General features: G+C 39.6%; 1 protein-coding gene across 1 annotated transcript in view; it reads right to left on the bottom strand.

Moving 5' to 3' along the window:
* Window positions 1–4,707: 4,707 nt before the first annotated feature.
* LOC126474128 (partner of Y14 and mago) overlaps window positions 4,708–15,553 on the bottom strand; it is a 35,009-nt gene continuing 24,163 nt past the window's right edge. The window contains exon 4 of the mRNA XM_050101564.1: window positions 4,708–6,292. Within this exon, the coding sequence (XP_049957521.1) occupies window positions 5,850–6,292 (443 nt within the window). The 3' untranslated portion in view covers window positions 4,708–5,849. The remainder of the gene's footprint in view (window positions 6,293–15,553) is intronic.

Below are 15,553 nucleotides of genomic sequence, written 5' to 3'. Positions count from 1 at the left end.
CTACACATCATAATATGCATAAATGAAAAACAACACAACTACTGCATTTTTGTATGTAATGTAAATACATGTTGTTGTGGTCATCAGTCTTAAGACTGGTTTCATGCAGCTCTCCACATTACTCTGTCCTGTGGGAGCCTCTTCGTCTCCGAATAACTACTGCAACCTACATCCTTCTGAATCTGCTTACTATAATCACCTCTTGGTCTCCCTCTACAATTTTTACCCCTAACACTTCCCTCCAATACTAAGTTGGTGATACCTTGATTTCTCAGAATGTGTCCTACCAACCAATACCTTTTGGTCAAGATGTGCCACAAATTACTTTTCTCCCCAATTCTGTTCACTACTTCCTCATTAGTAATGTGATCTGCTCATCCAATCTTCAACATTCTTCTGTATCACCAAATTTTGTCAGCTTATGTTGTCTTTTTGTCTGAACTGTTTATCATCCATGTTTCACTTCCATATATGGCTACACTCCAGACAAATACTTTCTGAAAAGACTTCTTGACACTTAAATCTGTATTCAGTGTTACCAACAAATTTCTTTTCTTCGTAAAGGTTTTTCATTCCATTGTGTCTACATTTTATGTTATCTCTACTTTGACTCTCATCAGTTGTCTTGCTGCCCAAATGGCAAAACTCATTTGGTACTTGAAGTCTCTTGTTTCCTAATCTAATTCTCTTGGCATCATGTGATTTAATTCAACTACTTTCCATTATCCTCATTTTGTTTACGTTGATTTTCATCTTCTATCCTCCTTTCAAGACAATGCCCATTGCGTCAAACTACTCTTCCAAGTTCTTTGCCGTCTCTGATAAAATAACTATGTCATCAGCAAACCTCAAGGTTTTCATTTCTCCCTCCTGAATTTTAATTGCTACTCCAAATTTTTCTTTGGTTCCCGTACTGCTCAGTGTACAGATTGAACAACATCGAGGATAGGCTACAGCTCCCTCTTACGCCTTTCTCAACCACTGCTTCTCTTTTGACTGTTCTAACTGCCATCTGGTTTCTGTACAAGTTGTAAATAGCCCTTCGCTCACCGTATTTTATTCCTACTACCCTCAGAATTTCAAAGAGAGAATTCCAGTCAACATTGTCAAGAGCTTTATGTAAGCCTTCAAATGCTATAAACATAGGTTTGCCTGTCCTTAACCTATCTTCTAAGATAAGGCATAAGGTAAGTATTGCCTTGCAAATTCCTGTATTTCTCCATAACCCAAACTGATCTTCCTTGATGTGAGCTTCGATCAGTTTTCCTGTTCTTCTGTAAAGAACCCATGTTAGTATTTTGCAACTATGACTTATTAAACTAATAGTTTGGTAATTTCCCACCTGTAGCAACTGCTTTCTTAGCAACTGTAACTATTACATTCTTCTTGAAGTCTGAGGGTATTTTGCCTGTCTCACAGATATTGCAGACCAGATGGAAAAGTTTCATCATGGTCATCATGGCTGGCTCTCCCAAGGCTATCAGTAGATCTTTCAGAGCCCTGTTAAATTCTTCTTGCAGTATCATATCTCCCATCTCTTCTTCATCCATGTCCACTTCCCTTTCTATAAAATTGCATTCAAGTTTCTCTCTCTTGTATATACCCTCTACATTCTACTTCTACCTTTAAGCTTTCCCTTCTTTGCTTAAGACTGATTTTCCATTTGAGCTCTTGATATTCGTACAGCTGCCTCTCTTCTCCCCAAAGGCCTCTTTAATTTTCCTGTTGGTGGTATCTACCTTTCCTCTAGTGAAATATGCTTCTAATTCCTTACATTTGCCCTGAAGCACTTCCTGTCAATCTACTTTTTTAAATGTTTGTATTCCCTATTGTAAATAATAAAACAGTATTAGATTTAACCTGCTGCCAGTGAATGCCTAACGTGTCCAGATATGAGACACTACTCGCAATGCCTGCCCAGTTAAGCTGGGCATGCTCTCTCGCTCCGTCTCAATATGTTGTGACATATGCTTGCTGGTAACCTGCGTACATTTTCATCATAGCTGGCTGGTTTCACTGATCTAGTGTAAATGTGCACCCAGCTGAACACTGCTTTACAGCATTCTGCATATTATGACAGCTCAACGTCGCGCATGCTTATCATAGTCCTGTCGCTAGCAAGCACTGTTAATGTTCACAGCTTCAACTATGTGCTCCATGAATCATTTGCCCATGCCTTCCTGCTCATGCCTTACATGCCTGCACTTAACGTGAAATGGGGCATATTGAAATGTGCACTGGAGAACAGATTAGGACAGGGCCAGTCTCTTGTCACTTTTAAAATGACAGCAGACAGATTTTAATACAACAAGATCCTGTAACAATTATCATTCTTCAAACAGCTGTTTGGTATGCCTCTAACAATGAAATCTCTAAACAGAACAGGTAATATGTCTTGAAGTGAACTCACAGACTGGTCTGTGTGTCCATACAACAGTATAACCTTTTTTTCCAATTTCTGTTTGTTACAGTTACATATTTTCTGGGAATGTGTGCCACTCAGTGATTTCTTGATCCAAGGGAAGAGGAAGAAGTGACAGGGCACCATCTCAGGAAAATATGGGGTTGAAGCAAAACTTGATACCCCAGAGAAGCAGCATTTGTGACTGTGACCTGTGCAAAATGAGCTGGGTCATTGTAGTGGAACAAAAGTACCTTCTTGGATTGCTTCCCAAGATGTTTCATCTAGACAGCCTCCTGTAACATTGTCAGATTTTTGTTGTATACTATTGTGAAAGTTTCTGCTAGAACCATATTAATGCAATCCCAAAAATCTATTATGACATGTGCCCAGTGATGGTTTGGTCTTTGCCTTTTTATGGCAGTCGTGACTCCAGGTTTCCAATGTTTGCATAAGTCAGTTACCTTGGGATAATAGCTATATTCGGCACTAGTCACCCATTGTTACATCGAATTAAATAAGACTTGCACTTGTCAGCCGAATTTCTCTGGATGGGGCCTCCTGGCCAACAATGCCACATGCTCACTTCATTTTGTAGTTAGATGGCTGAAGAAGTCTTGATGGGCTTGACACGGCTGCAACATTTTTGCTATTGCCTCAGTTTGGTGAGCCTTTTGAATGGATGTGAGAAGAAACAGAACCCAGTGGGTAGCAACTTCTATTACATTTAAAATGTTACTTGAGCTGGTGAAAACTGATCCATGACCGATTTCCAATTTTCAACTGTCACCTCAGTTATGATACAATCTATGAGCATCGCGGCCTGTACTTCTCTTGTGATGCCAGCTGTTCAGAGAGAGGTGAGCTGCCACTTTGTTATTTGTCATTCAGACTTGTTTGACCACACTGGAAGTGTCTACACCACCTAACCAGTGCCATGCGATGGTGCACTGTTGCCACATACTGCTACAAACTCGGCAAGAATTGTTGCAACCTTGTCCTCCTAAATAGGGCATATCATTGAAATCAGATTTCAGTGAATCCATTAACACTCTAAGCTGTCTGCAGTTCTATCCTGCAGATTATACGAAATTTACAGTCTCAAGAACAAAAATCATAACCATGTCAAATTGCATAGCCTTGGCACAAAGTGCCTCTTGATGAATCTCAAAATGCAGTGAGCGCCATATATATATATATATATATATATATATATATATATCACTGCTAGTTAGTTAGTTGGTTGCGTGTTCCATTGACCAATCGCACGGTACGGTAGGCGTTACGATGTGGAACGTGTCAATGGATATTCCTATTGGGATTCTTACTGCGTGCTGTTTGCACTAGGATGTGACCTCTTCTCAGCGAAATCCATATATAGCAACAGCTGTCACTGTAGCAAGGCAGCAGGTTTGTTTCCACAGCCAAGACTGATAACATTCAACGACTCTGCTCACTTGCCACCCGTGTACCGAGCAGATGCCTGCTAGTCGAAATAACAAGTTTGAGGAAGCGTGCCCTCAAATATTGCATTGTGCTACTGGAATCTTTCTGCTATTTTTTACCTTGTAGCAAGAAAAGTAAACAAAATGTTTATTCAACATACACACAATACCTGCCACATTTCTACGTAGCTTGAGAAACTGTTTGCTCTGTAGGTCACCAAACAACTACAACAAGTTTTCAAAACTGTAATATCGGTCTTTTGGGGGAGTGCAATATTGTAACTTAGTTACTTGTAATAACCTTTACACTGGCATAGTATCTGGTACAACTGAAAGTATAGTGCCACAAAATTTCAGTTTAGTTTTTATGCAATGCAGTTCCTGAGTCCTAGCCTCAAAACTGCTGAATTTACATTATCTCAGTGGTCTAAATTTACTGCATGGATCTCCTCTAATCACTTAAATATGTACATACACAGGAACTCTACATGTCTTTGCTTGCCTCAAATTTACCTCTTTCAGTACTTTGCCCTTCACTGTGGCGACAAATTACATTGTTACATTAACAATCAGACTATATTGTGTGAATGGTCATGTAGTGACGCTGGACATTACATGTTTTCAAACAATTACTATCCTCAATAAGGTGAGAATTGTAACAAGCTAGTTCTGTAAGTCATCATTACTCCCACCTTCATGAAGAAAAGCAAAACATTTACAACCTGATGATGGAAAGTATGCTTATCTGCTTAGAATGACATAGGAGCATTTTCAAACCAACATTTAACACGTCAGGTATACTGATCATTAGAACTGACACTTTCATGGTCTGCCAACAGGTGTAACAAAATAAACACAAAATATGTTTTAGGTATTAATTTACTAATGGCAGTATCATTCACAGTATGTGATGTGAATAAGTCACAAATCCTTTATAAGACTTAATCCTGTACCACTGGAAATGACATACAAATTTCATTATTTCTGTTAGATTGACAGAATTAAATTTTAAACAAGTTTTATTTTTTTTTACAGTGTAGTACAAAACCTAAAAGTAGCCTGTCAAACACGATAAAAAAATTCAAAGACTTTTGTTTCAAAAGACTAGAAATATTTTGCACATAGCATGTACCATAAATCACTAGCAGCAGGAAGAATGCAGGTATGGCACAAATGGTGTCCACAGAATTTTTTCACAATGATTTCAATGAGGTGACAGTAAAAAGCCTCAAAAACATGATCTGATTACCAGCTGCTTTGTACATATTGAAGAGGAAACTTCTGGAGGACAAAGTTTTGTACAGAGAATATAATAATAACAGTAAATAATCATAATAATAGAGAGAACACACACTGTTCAATGAAATGCTTAAATTTGCACTAAATTTTGTGGGGAATGTTTTCTTTTTTGGGAGGGGGTAGGGACATGCACTCCAGAAATGCAAGGCAGATTTTTATTCTGTCGGCTAAGGACATAATGAAGGGAACAGAAGGATCTATTATTTAATTTTTGCAACTGGTAATTCAATAAACAAAAACCATATTGTTCGGACTGCCTGAGAACACTATCTCTGAATTTCTCATGCACACAATGTAATTGCACACGACTGAGAGAAAACAAAAAATTCTCCACTTAAAATAAAATTACTTTCTCTTCATACAAAGAAAGCAAAAACTGTACAATGATGAACAACCTCACTCGGCATATAGTGTATAACATGAGAGGTGGAAACACAAAAACAATTCAAAATTTAACTGTACAAAAAAAACTGATGACACTCTTCATATTAAAGGTTAAAAGTAACCTTAAAACTAGTTGTCCTTAAAACATGTATGTTACATTACTGGTGGTGACTTACTGTTGTTAAAGTAAGAATAAAAATTTTCTACACACGTCAAAAAAACCAATGGTAACAGAATGGTGTAGAAGCCTATTCCTGATGAATAAAACATCCTTAATTCTGTACAGCAGCCCGTAAATGCAGTTCCAGCATATTACACGATTAAGAGGAACGAACGACTTTCGACAACAACTCTATTTCACTCAGGACTTCCTGCTTCCTCGCCACTTTGTCCAACTGGTCCTTTTCGAGTTGTTTGTCCTGCCCCTGGGAGATCTTCTCCTCGATAGCTTCGATCTCACGCAGCCTCTTCCTGAGGTTTTTCAACCTCTTGCCAGGATCTTTCATTGACGTGTCATTCTGCTGCGATGGTTCCCCCCCGCTTTTGGCTGTAGGACTATTCTGTGATGAATTCTTGGCAGTTTTAGCACTCTGAGATGGATTCTTACTACAAGAATTAGTTTGTGTCGTATTTTTAACCGGACTGTTGTTCTGTGTCACTTCTTTTCCTGGAGATAAGTGCATTTTCTCCATGCCTTCACTGACTTCATCTGTATTATCAGATTTCTTTTTTTTCTTTTTCTTCCTGGTAGATTTGGCTGCAACTAGAAAAAAAGGAAGTGCTACAGTTATATTGCACAAAGAAAACTTGTAAAAAAAAAACTGCAAACAGAATATCAAATAGGACAGAGAATGTAATAATACCCAAATTACACCATGATACAGGTGTAAGGAAAAAAGTAGATGCAAAGAAAACTGTTAAAGAGAACAGTATTAACAAGATAAATTTTGAAACTGCACATTGTTGTTAGGAGTGTGAGCAGGATTCGTGAATGCAATCTGTTCCACTCTCTAATTGTTTTATACAAATGAATACTTACCTATACTGTTTCTTTCACAATTAGTCCTAATATGTCAGTATAAATCAGAAATTTAACTCTCTTATAGTGCAATCCAATATGGTTCGCCTGTGTAGTATTTGTAAAGAACATGTGGCCAGAAATTTTCCCTCCTGTGCTGCAATGGTTCCCTGCCTAGTTCACCTGTCACGCCAATGGGACCACTTACCCACCTACAGTCACTGAACGAGTATCTAACAGCATATCATTGAAGCATTTATAATTAGTTCACTACTTTACTTGATACAGACCTCAACAACCTGCTCCACACTGTGGCATTAGTTTCAGTTGTAAATATTTGTCATGTATTATTGTTTATCAGACATGTTCTACATCCTGGAGAACCTCCTCGCTAAGGATGAATTGGAATGAAAGTAAATCTAATCTAATCTAAACAATGGCATTAATGTGAATTCTCTTGTATCTTTGCAACTACTTTTCAATATTTGTCCATGAAACAGATATTTGTACGCTGAGCACACTGCATTTCTATCTCTTAGAGTAAAATTTATATTGTCGCCTGTGTTTTAAATCCAAATAAACTGATTTCACAAAACTGTGAACGTTAATTAAATAAAGTATTTTGTCCAGAATGAAATTTTCACTTGAAGCAGAGTGTATGCTGATATGAGGAAAGAAGGGGGTATGATGGGATGAAAATGGAGTTAGGGGAAGGAATGTAGCAGGATGGAAAGTAGGGGAATGGGCTGAGAACAATTGGTAGGTGGACAACGAAAAGTACTCAGATTTGTGACAACGAAGTGGCCAATGTTGTACCTGGACAGAGGCTCAAGTAAGATTTACTGAAAGCTTACTTGCTGGCTCATGTGACATTTGGCCAGTAGACAGTCGCGACAGCTGGTCTGACTGTCGTAGCTGGCACACAAAAGCACAATCTGTGGAAAGTTGTTTGACGAAAGTATGCCTGTTTGGAGTGCAGATGTTAGTTGTAATTAATGGGAGCTTTTCAGCGTGAAGGCACAACTCTTTCCATTATGTAACAAAGGAGTTATGTTATCTGTCCTCCACTTTGGTGATGTCTGCTATAGAGAAAAGGCACTCTATGATTAAGTTCCTAGCAAGTGCCTCCGTAGCACTGCTGAGCTTTCAGTGTGGCCCAGGCTGGTAGGCTGTAATGCCAGATCCTGATGGGAGACCTGACTGCCCAGCACCAGAGCTATAATATGAAAACATGTGGAGTTTCTTGCAGGTCACAGCCTACCTGTCAGGGTGCTGTTGCACAAACCATCATGCAATTTACAGCAAATGTCATTACTCCTGAAATGCTCTTTAGGAAATAAGCAATGTAGGAATTGTTGATGAGGTGGAAGAACAGAGTGTAGCCTATTAAGTTCTGTGCAGATGATGCAGTTGTTCAGAGAGGTGACTTGGTTAGTAACTCTCAACAAAATGTTGGAAGACTCTCAGATCATCAGTGTTTGATGCAAAACACCTGCAGCTGACCCTCAATATAAATAAATGTGAAGTAATGTATGAAAACAGGTGAAAGAATCTGGCACTATACAGGTGAAAGAATCTGGCACCATACAGCTAAACAATCGGCATTTGGCAACTGGAATCAGTTACAACCTTCGAGTAACTACGAATAGTTTCTGTGTTGAGTAATATACGGTGGAATGACTGTATAAAACTAGCATCTGGGGAAGACAGATGCCAGACTGAGTTTTTTGGAAACATCATGTTCTTGTTGTGGTCTTCGGTTCAAAGAAAGGTCTGAGGCAGCCCTCCGCACTAGTCTATCCTGTGCAAGCCTCTTTGTCTCTGAGTAACTACTGCAACCTACATTCACTTGAGCCTGCTTATTGCAGTTAAGCCTATATCTCGTTCGCAATTTTTATTCTCCTCCTCTCATATTACCCTCCATTAACAAAGTGACAATTTCTTCATTCCTCAGTATGTGTCCAATCAACCGATCATCTATGTAGGTGAATTTGTGCCATAAATTTCTTTTCTTCTCAATCTGATTCAGTACCATCTCATTAATTATTTGATCTGCCATTCCAATCTTCAGCATTCTCCTGTAGCACCACATTTCCAAAGTTTCTACCATTTTCTGTCTTACCTGCTAATCATTCATGTTTTACTTCCATTCAAGGCTACACTCCATACAAATACCTTCAAGAAAAGGCATCTTAACACATTTTTATTTGATATCAACAAATATATCATATTCAGAAATGATTTTCTTCCTGCTCCCAACATGCATTTTATATGCCCTCTATTTCAGCCACTGTCAGTTATTTTGCTGCCAAAATAGCAGAACTCTCATGCTACTATTAGTGATTCATTTCTGAATCTAATTGTCCTAGCATCCTCTGATTTAATTTCACTACTGCCCACTACCCTTGTTTTGCTTCTGTGGAAGATCATCTTATAACCTCTTTATGAAGATAGTATCCAGTCTGTTCAACTGATCTTCCAAATGCTTTACATATATGACAGAATTTCAATGCCACAAGCGAAGTTTTTATTTCTTCACCTTGAATTTTATTTCTTTTTCAAACTTCTGAACAGTCATAAGGGAGAGTAATTTGCACACTATACAAATGGCATCCACAAACATTGTTCAAGCAGTGTGTGAGCATTGCACATCTGTTTCCGGCCCATATCAAACTTACATTAATGGATCAGACAAAACAGTTACAAAGAAGAGTTGGATGATTCATTACAGGTATGTACAGTCTGTAAGAGAAATCAAACTAAAGATATTGTGTGTTGCCGAGAGTATTTACTCACGTAAGTCTTATAGTCGGCATTCCAAAATGAGTTAAGAGACATGTTACTTCCTCCAACATGCATCTTACGTGATATTCACAATATTAAAAGATAGTCACAAACATGAAAGTCCTGAGACTGGTTTGATGCAGCTCTCCATGCTACTCTATCCTGTGCAAGCTGCTTCATCTCCCAGTACCTACTGCAACCTACATCCTTCTGAATCTGCTTAGTGTATTCATCTCTTTGTCTCCCTCTACAATTTTCACCCTCCACACTACCCTCCGCAGATAGTATACCAGCTGTGAATGAAATAGAAAAGGAGGCATCATGATACTACAGGGAAACACCTATTTTACGTTTTCATGTGCTCCAAAGTTCAGAACCGCAAAATTGAGGAAAATTCTGAATCAAGAAAAATGTCCCCCCCCCCCCTCCAAAATTAGAGCAAAACCCTATTTAATTGGCATATATGGTTAAAAATCTTAATCCTCGTTAATAGATTGTATAAAATCTGTATAATTGGAGGAAATTAAATGTACAATACAATGTCTATACAATAATTTGTGCCCTAAGGAATCTCATCATTCCTTAAAAAATCACGTATGTGTAACAACAAGTAAAAACTTGGCAAAAAGTTGAAACTGATATCAGCGTACAAGGTAATCGAGGTATTATCCAACTTACTATGATCACACATTTTTGACATATCTTTCCTTTGTGTTCACAAAGAAAAAAGCACAAACTGGTGAACATGGTGAATTAAACTGAAAACCATGAAGTATGGTGAAAGGTGTCGGAATCTAATATGTGGTGAGATTGGTTCCTTCTTTTAGCCAATGGCACTTCAAGTGGATCGAGTAGAACTCGCACCACTTTTTGCAATGGTGATATCACTAGTCGGCTTTTGACCATCAACTTTTGCGAGTGCTTGTCAATTACCAATGTGTGAACTGTGTGTATTTTGATTATTCATTTCCTTCTTAGGGTGTGACGTGTGCACAGTGTGCCGTTTCAAAGCAACAATGTACTGAAAGTACACTGGAGAGCCAAAGAAACTGATACACCTGCCTAATATTGTGTAGGACTCCCACAACCATGCACAAATGTTGCAACATGACGTGGCATGGACTCGACTAATGTCTCAAGTAGTGCTGGAGGGAACTGACATCACGAACCCTGCAGGGCTGTCCATAAATCCAAAAGAGTATGAAGGAGTGGAGATTTCTTCTGAAATGCACGTTGCAAGGCATCCCAGATATGTGCAATAATGTTAATGTCTGGGGAGTTTGGTGGCCTGTGGAAGGGTTTAAACTCAGTAGTGCATTCCTGGAACCACTCTGTAGCAATTCTGGACGTGTGGTGCATTGCATTGTCCGACTAGAATCGCCCAAGTCTGTTGGAATGCACTATGGACATGAATGGGTGAAGGTGACCAGATAGGATTCTTATATATGTGTCACCTGTCAAGAGTCACACAGAGGCATCAGGGGTCCCATATCACCCTGCTGACATGCTGGGTCCATGGATTCACCTACATCTACATCTTCATCTACATCCATACTCCACAAGCCACCTGACAGTGTGTGGCGGAGGGTACCTTGAGTACCTCTATCGGTTCTCCATTCTATTCCAGTCTCGTATTGTTCGTGGAAAGAAGGATTGTCGGTATGCCTCTGTGTGGGCTCTAATCTCCCTGATTTTATCCTCATGGTCTCTCTGCGAGATATACGTAGGAGGGAGCTATATACTGCTTGACTCCTCGGTGAAGGTATGTTCTCGAAACTTCAACAAAAGCCCATACCGAGCTACTGAGCGTCTCTCCTGCAGAGTCTTCCACTGGAGTTTATCTATCATCTCCGTGACACTTTCGCGATTACTAAATGATCCTGTAATGAAGCGTGCTGCTCTCCGTTGGATCGTCTCTATCTCTTCTATCAACCCTACCTGGTACGGATCCCACACTGCTGAGCAGTAGTCAAGCAGTGGGCGAACAAGCGTACTGTAGCCTACTTCCTTTGTTTTCGGATTGCATTTCCTTAGGATTCTTCCAATGAATCTCAGTCTGGCATCTGCTTTACCGACGATCAACTTTATATGATCATTCCATTTTAAATCACTCCTAATGCGCACTCCCAGATAATTTATGGAATTAACTGCTTCCAGTTGCTGACCTGCTATACTGTAGCTAAATGGTATGGGATCTTTCTTTCTGTGTATTCGCAGCACATTACACTTGTCTACATGGAGATTCAATTGCCATTCCCTGCACCATGCGTCAATTCGCTGCATATCCTCCTGCATTTCAGTAGAATTTTCCATTGTTACAACCTCTTGATATACCACAGCATCATCCGCAAAAAGCCTCAGTGAACTTCCGATGTCATCCACAAGGTCATTTATGTATATTGTTAATAGCAACAATCCTACGACACTCGCCTGCGGCACACCTGAAATCACTCTTACCTCGGAAGACTTCTCTCCATTGAGAATGATATGTGGTCGTCTCTATACATGTACATGTCCATCCGCTCGATACAATTTGAAACAAGACTCGTCTGACCAAGCAACATGTTTCTAGTCTCAACAGTCCAATGTCGGTGTTGATGGGCCCAGATGAGGTGTAAAGCTTTGTGTAGTGCAGTCATGAAGTGTGCATGAGTGGGCCTTTGGCTCTGAAAGCACATATTGATGATGTTTCATTAAATGGTTCGTACATTGACACTTGATGATGACCCAGCTTTGAAATCTGCAGCAATTTGCAGAAGGGTTGCACTTCTGTCATGCTGAACACTACTTTCCAGTTGTAATTGGTCCCATTCTTGCAAGATCTTTTTCTGGCTGCAGTGATATCGGAGATTTGGTGTTCTAATGGATTCCTGATATTCACAGTATACTTGTGCAATGGTCATATGGGAAAATCTCTACTTCTTCGCTACCTTGGAGATGCTGTCCATCACTGCTTGTGCGACGACTACAATACCACATTCAAACTCAGTTAAATCTTGATAGCCTACCATTGTAGCAGCAGTAACCTATTTAACAAGTGAGCCAGACACTTGTTGTCTTATAGAGGCATTGCCGACTGCAGTGCTGTATTGTGCCTGTTTACACATCTCCGCATTTGAAAATGCATACCTATATCAGTTTCTTTGGCACTTAAGTGTACATTGCAAGTACGTCACACTTATCATTAAATGTCAATTAATAAAGCATCTACAATGTAAGACTTCAAGAGATTTTATGATATCTCATCCACAATACAAAATTCAGATGAATAAGCTGTAACGTAATGGATAACATCATGGCTAATTGAGTTAGAGCTGCTTGTCCACGATAAATGGACTACTGTTGCGGTGGCTGTTCGGAATGACCATGCCCGTGCATTACGACTGCCGAGGGTAGAGGAGAGGTGTTTTGTGTCTTAACATGAAATCACTGGCGGCACTTGTGGAAGTATTGCCTGTTTAAGTAAAACTTTCGTCGGACTGGAAATCACCTAACTTGTTGACATATTAATGCTTGAGAGTTTGACCTATAACTTATGTATTATTTATATATCAAAACAATGAAAAATGAATGTACAGCTTACCACACTATGAATTGAAAGTTTCAAACTGATTTTTGGAATCTATTTGCACATTGCATTTATTAAACGCAGACAACAGTAATGTTTACAAACTGTAATAATTGTGCTTGAAAGAACTGTCAAAATGATGTTCACGAAAGATCACTGTCATGTGTGTTTCTTTCAAGATCACCACTACCCCTTGAGGGCGTAGTAATAATGATAACTTCATCGATGGCCATTTCATTATTCCATCTAATGTTCAGTACTCTCGCTCCAGCTGCAGCTCTTTCTTGCAGTAAGCTTGCCAGTCCTGTGCAGTAACCGACAGGAAAGCAGTATTAAAAATATTCTGTTACCTTTCCTTCGACATGCCACCAGCACAACTGTTCTCCCTGAAACTGTGTTTCATTTTGGCCTATGCCACTTTTGTCGGAATCAGATCACAGTTGTATAGGGTGGTAAATTCACTACATTGTGGCCTCTGCTCTCAGCGATCTTATACATGACGTACACTTTCATGGCTATTGTAGGTAACAGTTCAGCCTTCTTCATAGCATCAATGCAGTTTATTTGTCCATCTTGCAACTACTTTAACATCATAAACCTGAAATCATATTTATTACGCATTCTGTCAAACTTTCTGCTGTGGTATGGTGCCTGTGGTGTACGTACTGTAAGACCTTTGGTACACACACCATCAGATTATTTGACTTGTCGCTCTAATGAAGTAGGCGAGTGTCAGCAATATGTCTCGTGGTCTTAACGTGGCATGTTTATCTTCTGCTGTTAGGTAGGACGATAGAAATGCCACTTGCACGCTTAGAGTAGCAGATTGACGGTGACCAACTTTAAACAGAACTTGATTAATTTTCACACACATTTATTAAAATAATAAAAAACATAGATATTACGTAACTTGATTCTGGATGCTGTTTACAATTGACAATCTGAAGTTCCTTTGGTCTTGGTACGTTAATCTTATCCTCACATATCTCTGATACTTGACAAAAGTGTCTATACATTTATCTTCATGGCTATGACCAGGAATATGGTAATCTTATTAGGCATAGACTGAAACTTGACTTTAGACTGGTACAGACAAATGCAGACTAATGTAGACTGACTAATTGGAGGTCTGTACATTCGTTATAATACCTCGCGTGTTCAGGTATCACTGCGCGAGTGTGATCTGCGAGGAGAAAAGGTTCTACATTAGCAGCAATCTCATTGGCTGCGTTACATATTAATACGCGGATCGGCGGAAGCAGAATTTGGTCTGTCTCTAAGACAGCGCCATCTTGTAGTGCGGAGACGGACGAGCGCTGCGCCTGTGCTGTTGTGCTTATAGCGGGGCGCGCTCTTTTGGGAAAGTTGTGTACGTGCTGACTACGCGGAACTATGTACACAACATCGCCTTATACAAACAATCACAGATATGAGTGGAATATTATGAACGACTGCATCTGCACCCTTTTCGTCAAATTCACAAAAATCACAAGCTAGAGGAAACAGTTTCTTGCATCAAACTTCCTGACAAATGAAAACTGTGTGCCAGATCGGGTTCCCAGGTTTGTGTTGTTGCCCAGCACACTTCGCTGTGGTATGAAAATTCATTCTAGTTTCTTCCGTCATGCTGCAATTACTTGCGGAATATATATTTTCGTGGAAGTTTTTCTCAGACTTGCAAAAGCTGTGTGTGTTCGGTACCGTTGTGAAAGTATCTCTGTTGGAAAGGAGAAGGTACAAATACAGATGGGCTGAAACAAATGTACTATTGGAAACCCTAAACACACATAATTGGCATCATCAGTCAAGGAACTGTGAAAGGAGTTTATGGTTGGTTGGTTGGTTGGTTTGGGGAAGGAGACCAGACAGCGTGGTCATCGGTCAAGGAGTTTATGTATCAATTTGTTTCACCAGAAGGCAAAGTACAAGGGCAGTACAGATGTCTCTGATTTTAGATGACTTTCTAATGTTACTGTAAACATATATGCTTTACACTTGTGATAAAAGTACTAGATACTGCTTGAAAAAAATTGAAGAGCAACTAAAAGGCAGTCTGTACGATATTGCAGTGCCTCTGTTGATCTGATTACAATGCAAAGTTCCTGTGGACGTACATGTATGCATGCCCAAAGGAACAGGCACTGTGCCAACCACAGCTGTTATGAAACACATCAAATGAATTCACAATTGCGAGTAAGGACTACCATCAGCTGTAGAATGGAATGATGACAATGAAAATTTGTGCTGGACGGGGACTAAAACCCAGATTTCCCGCTTATCATAAGTGGTCACCTTACCATTTATCTATCTGTGCTGGAAAGGAACTTTGCATCATAATCAGAATAACAGAGGTACTGCAATACTGTATTTATCTGCTGGTACGACGCAGGCAACTTTCAAGTACGTCTGACATACATGGGAATATACATAATGGGTGTTCAAGTACAGGATGTAGATGAGTTGATGATGACATATGGAAGTTCGCATCTGGCCGTGAGTTGTGCACGGGTAGCCAAATGGTAAGATAACCAGTTGCAGTAAGTGGTAAACCCGGGTTCGAGACCAGGTCCGGCACAAATTTTCACTGTTGCCATTCCAGAAACAGCTGATGGTAGTCCTTAATTCATTTGAAAATGCACACTCTTGGTTAGATA

This window comes from Schistocerca serialis, chromosome 4, assembly GCF_023864345.2.
Source record: "Schistocerca serialis cubense isolate TAMUIC-IGC-003099 chromosome 4, iqSchSeri2.2, whole genome shotgun sequence".
Taxonomy (NCBI): Eukaryota; Metazoa; Arthropoda; class Insecta; order Orthoptera; family Acrididae; genus Schistocerca; species Schistocerca serialis.
Note: the sequence above shows the minus strand (reverse complement) of the source record. Positions and strands in the feature narration are given on the sequence as shown.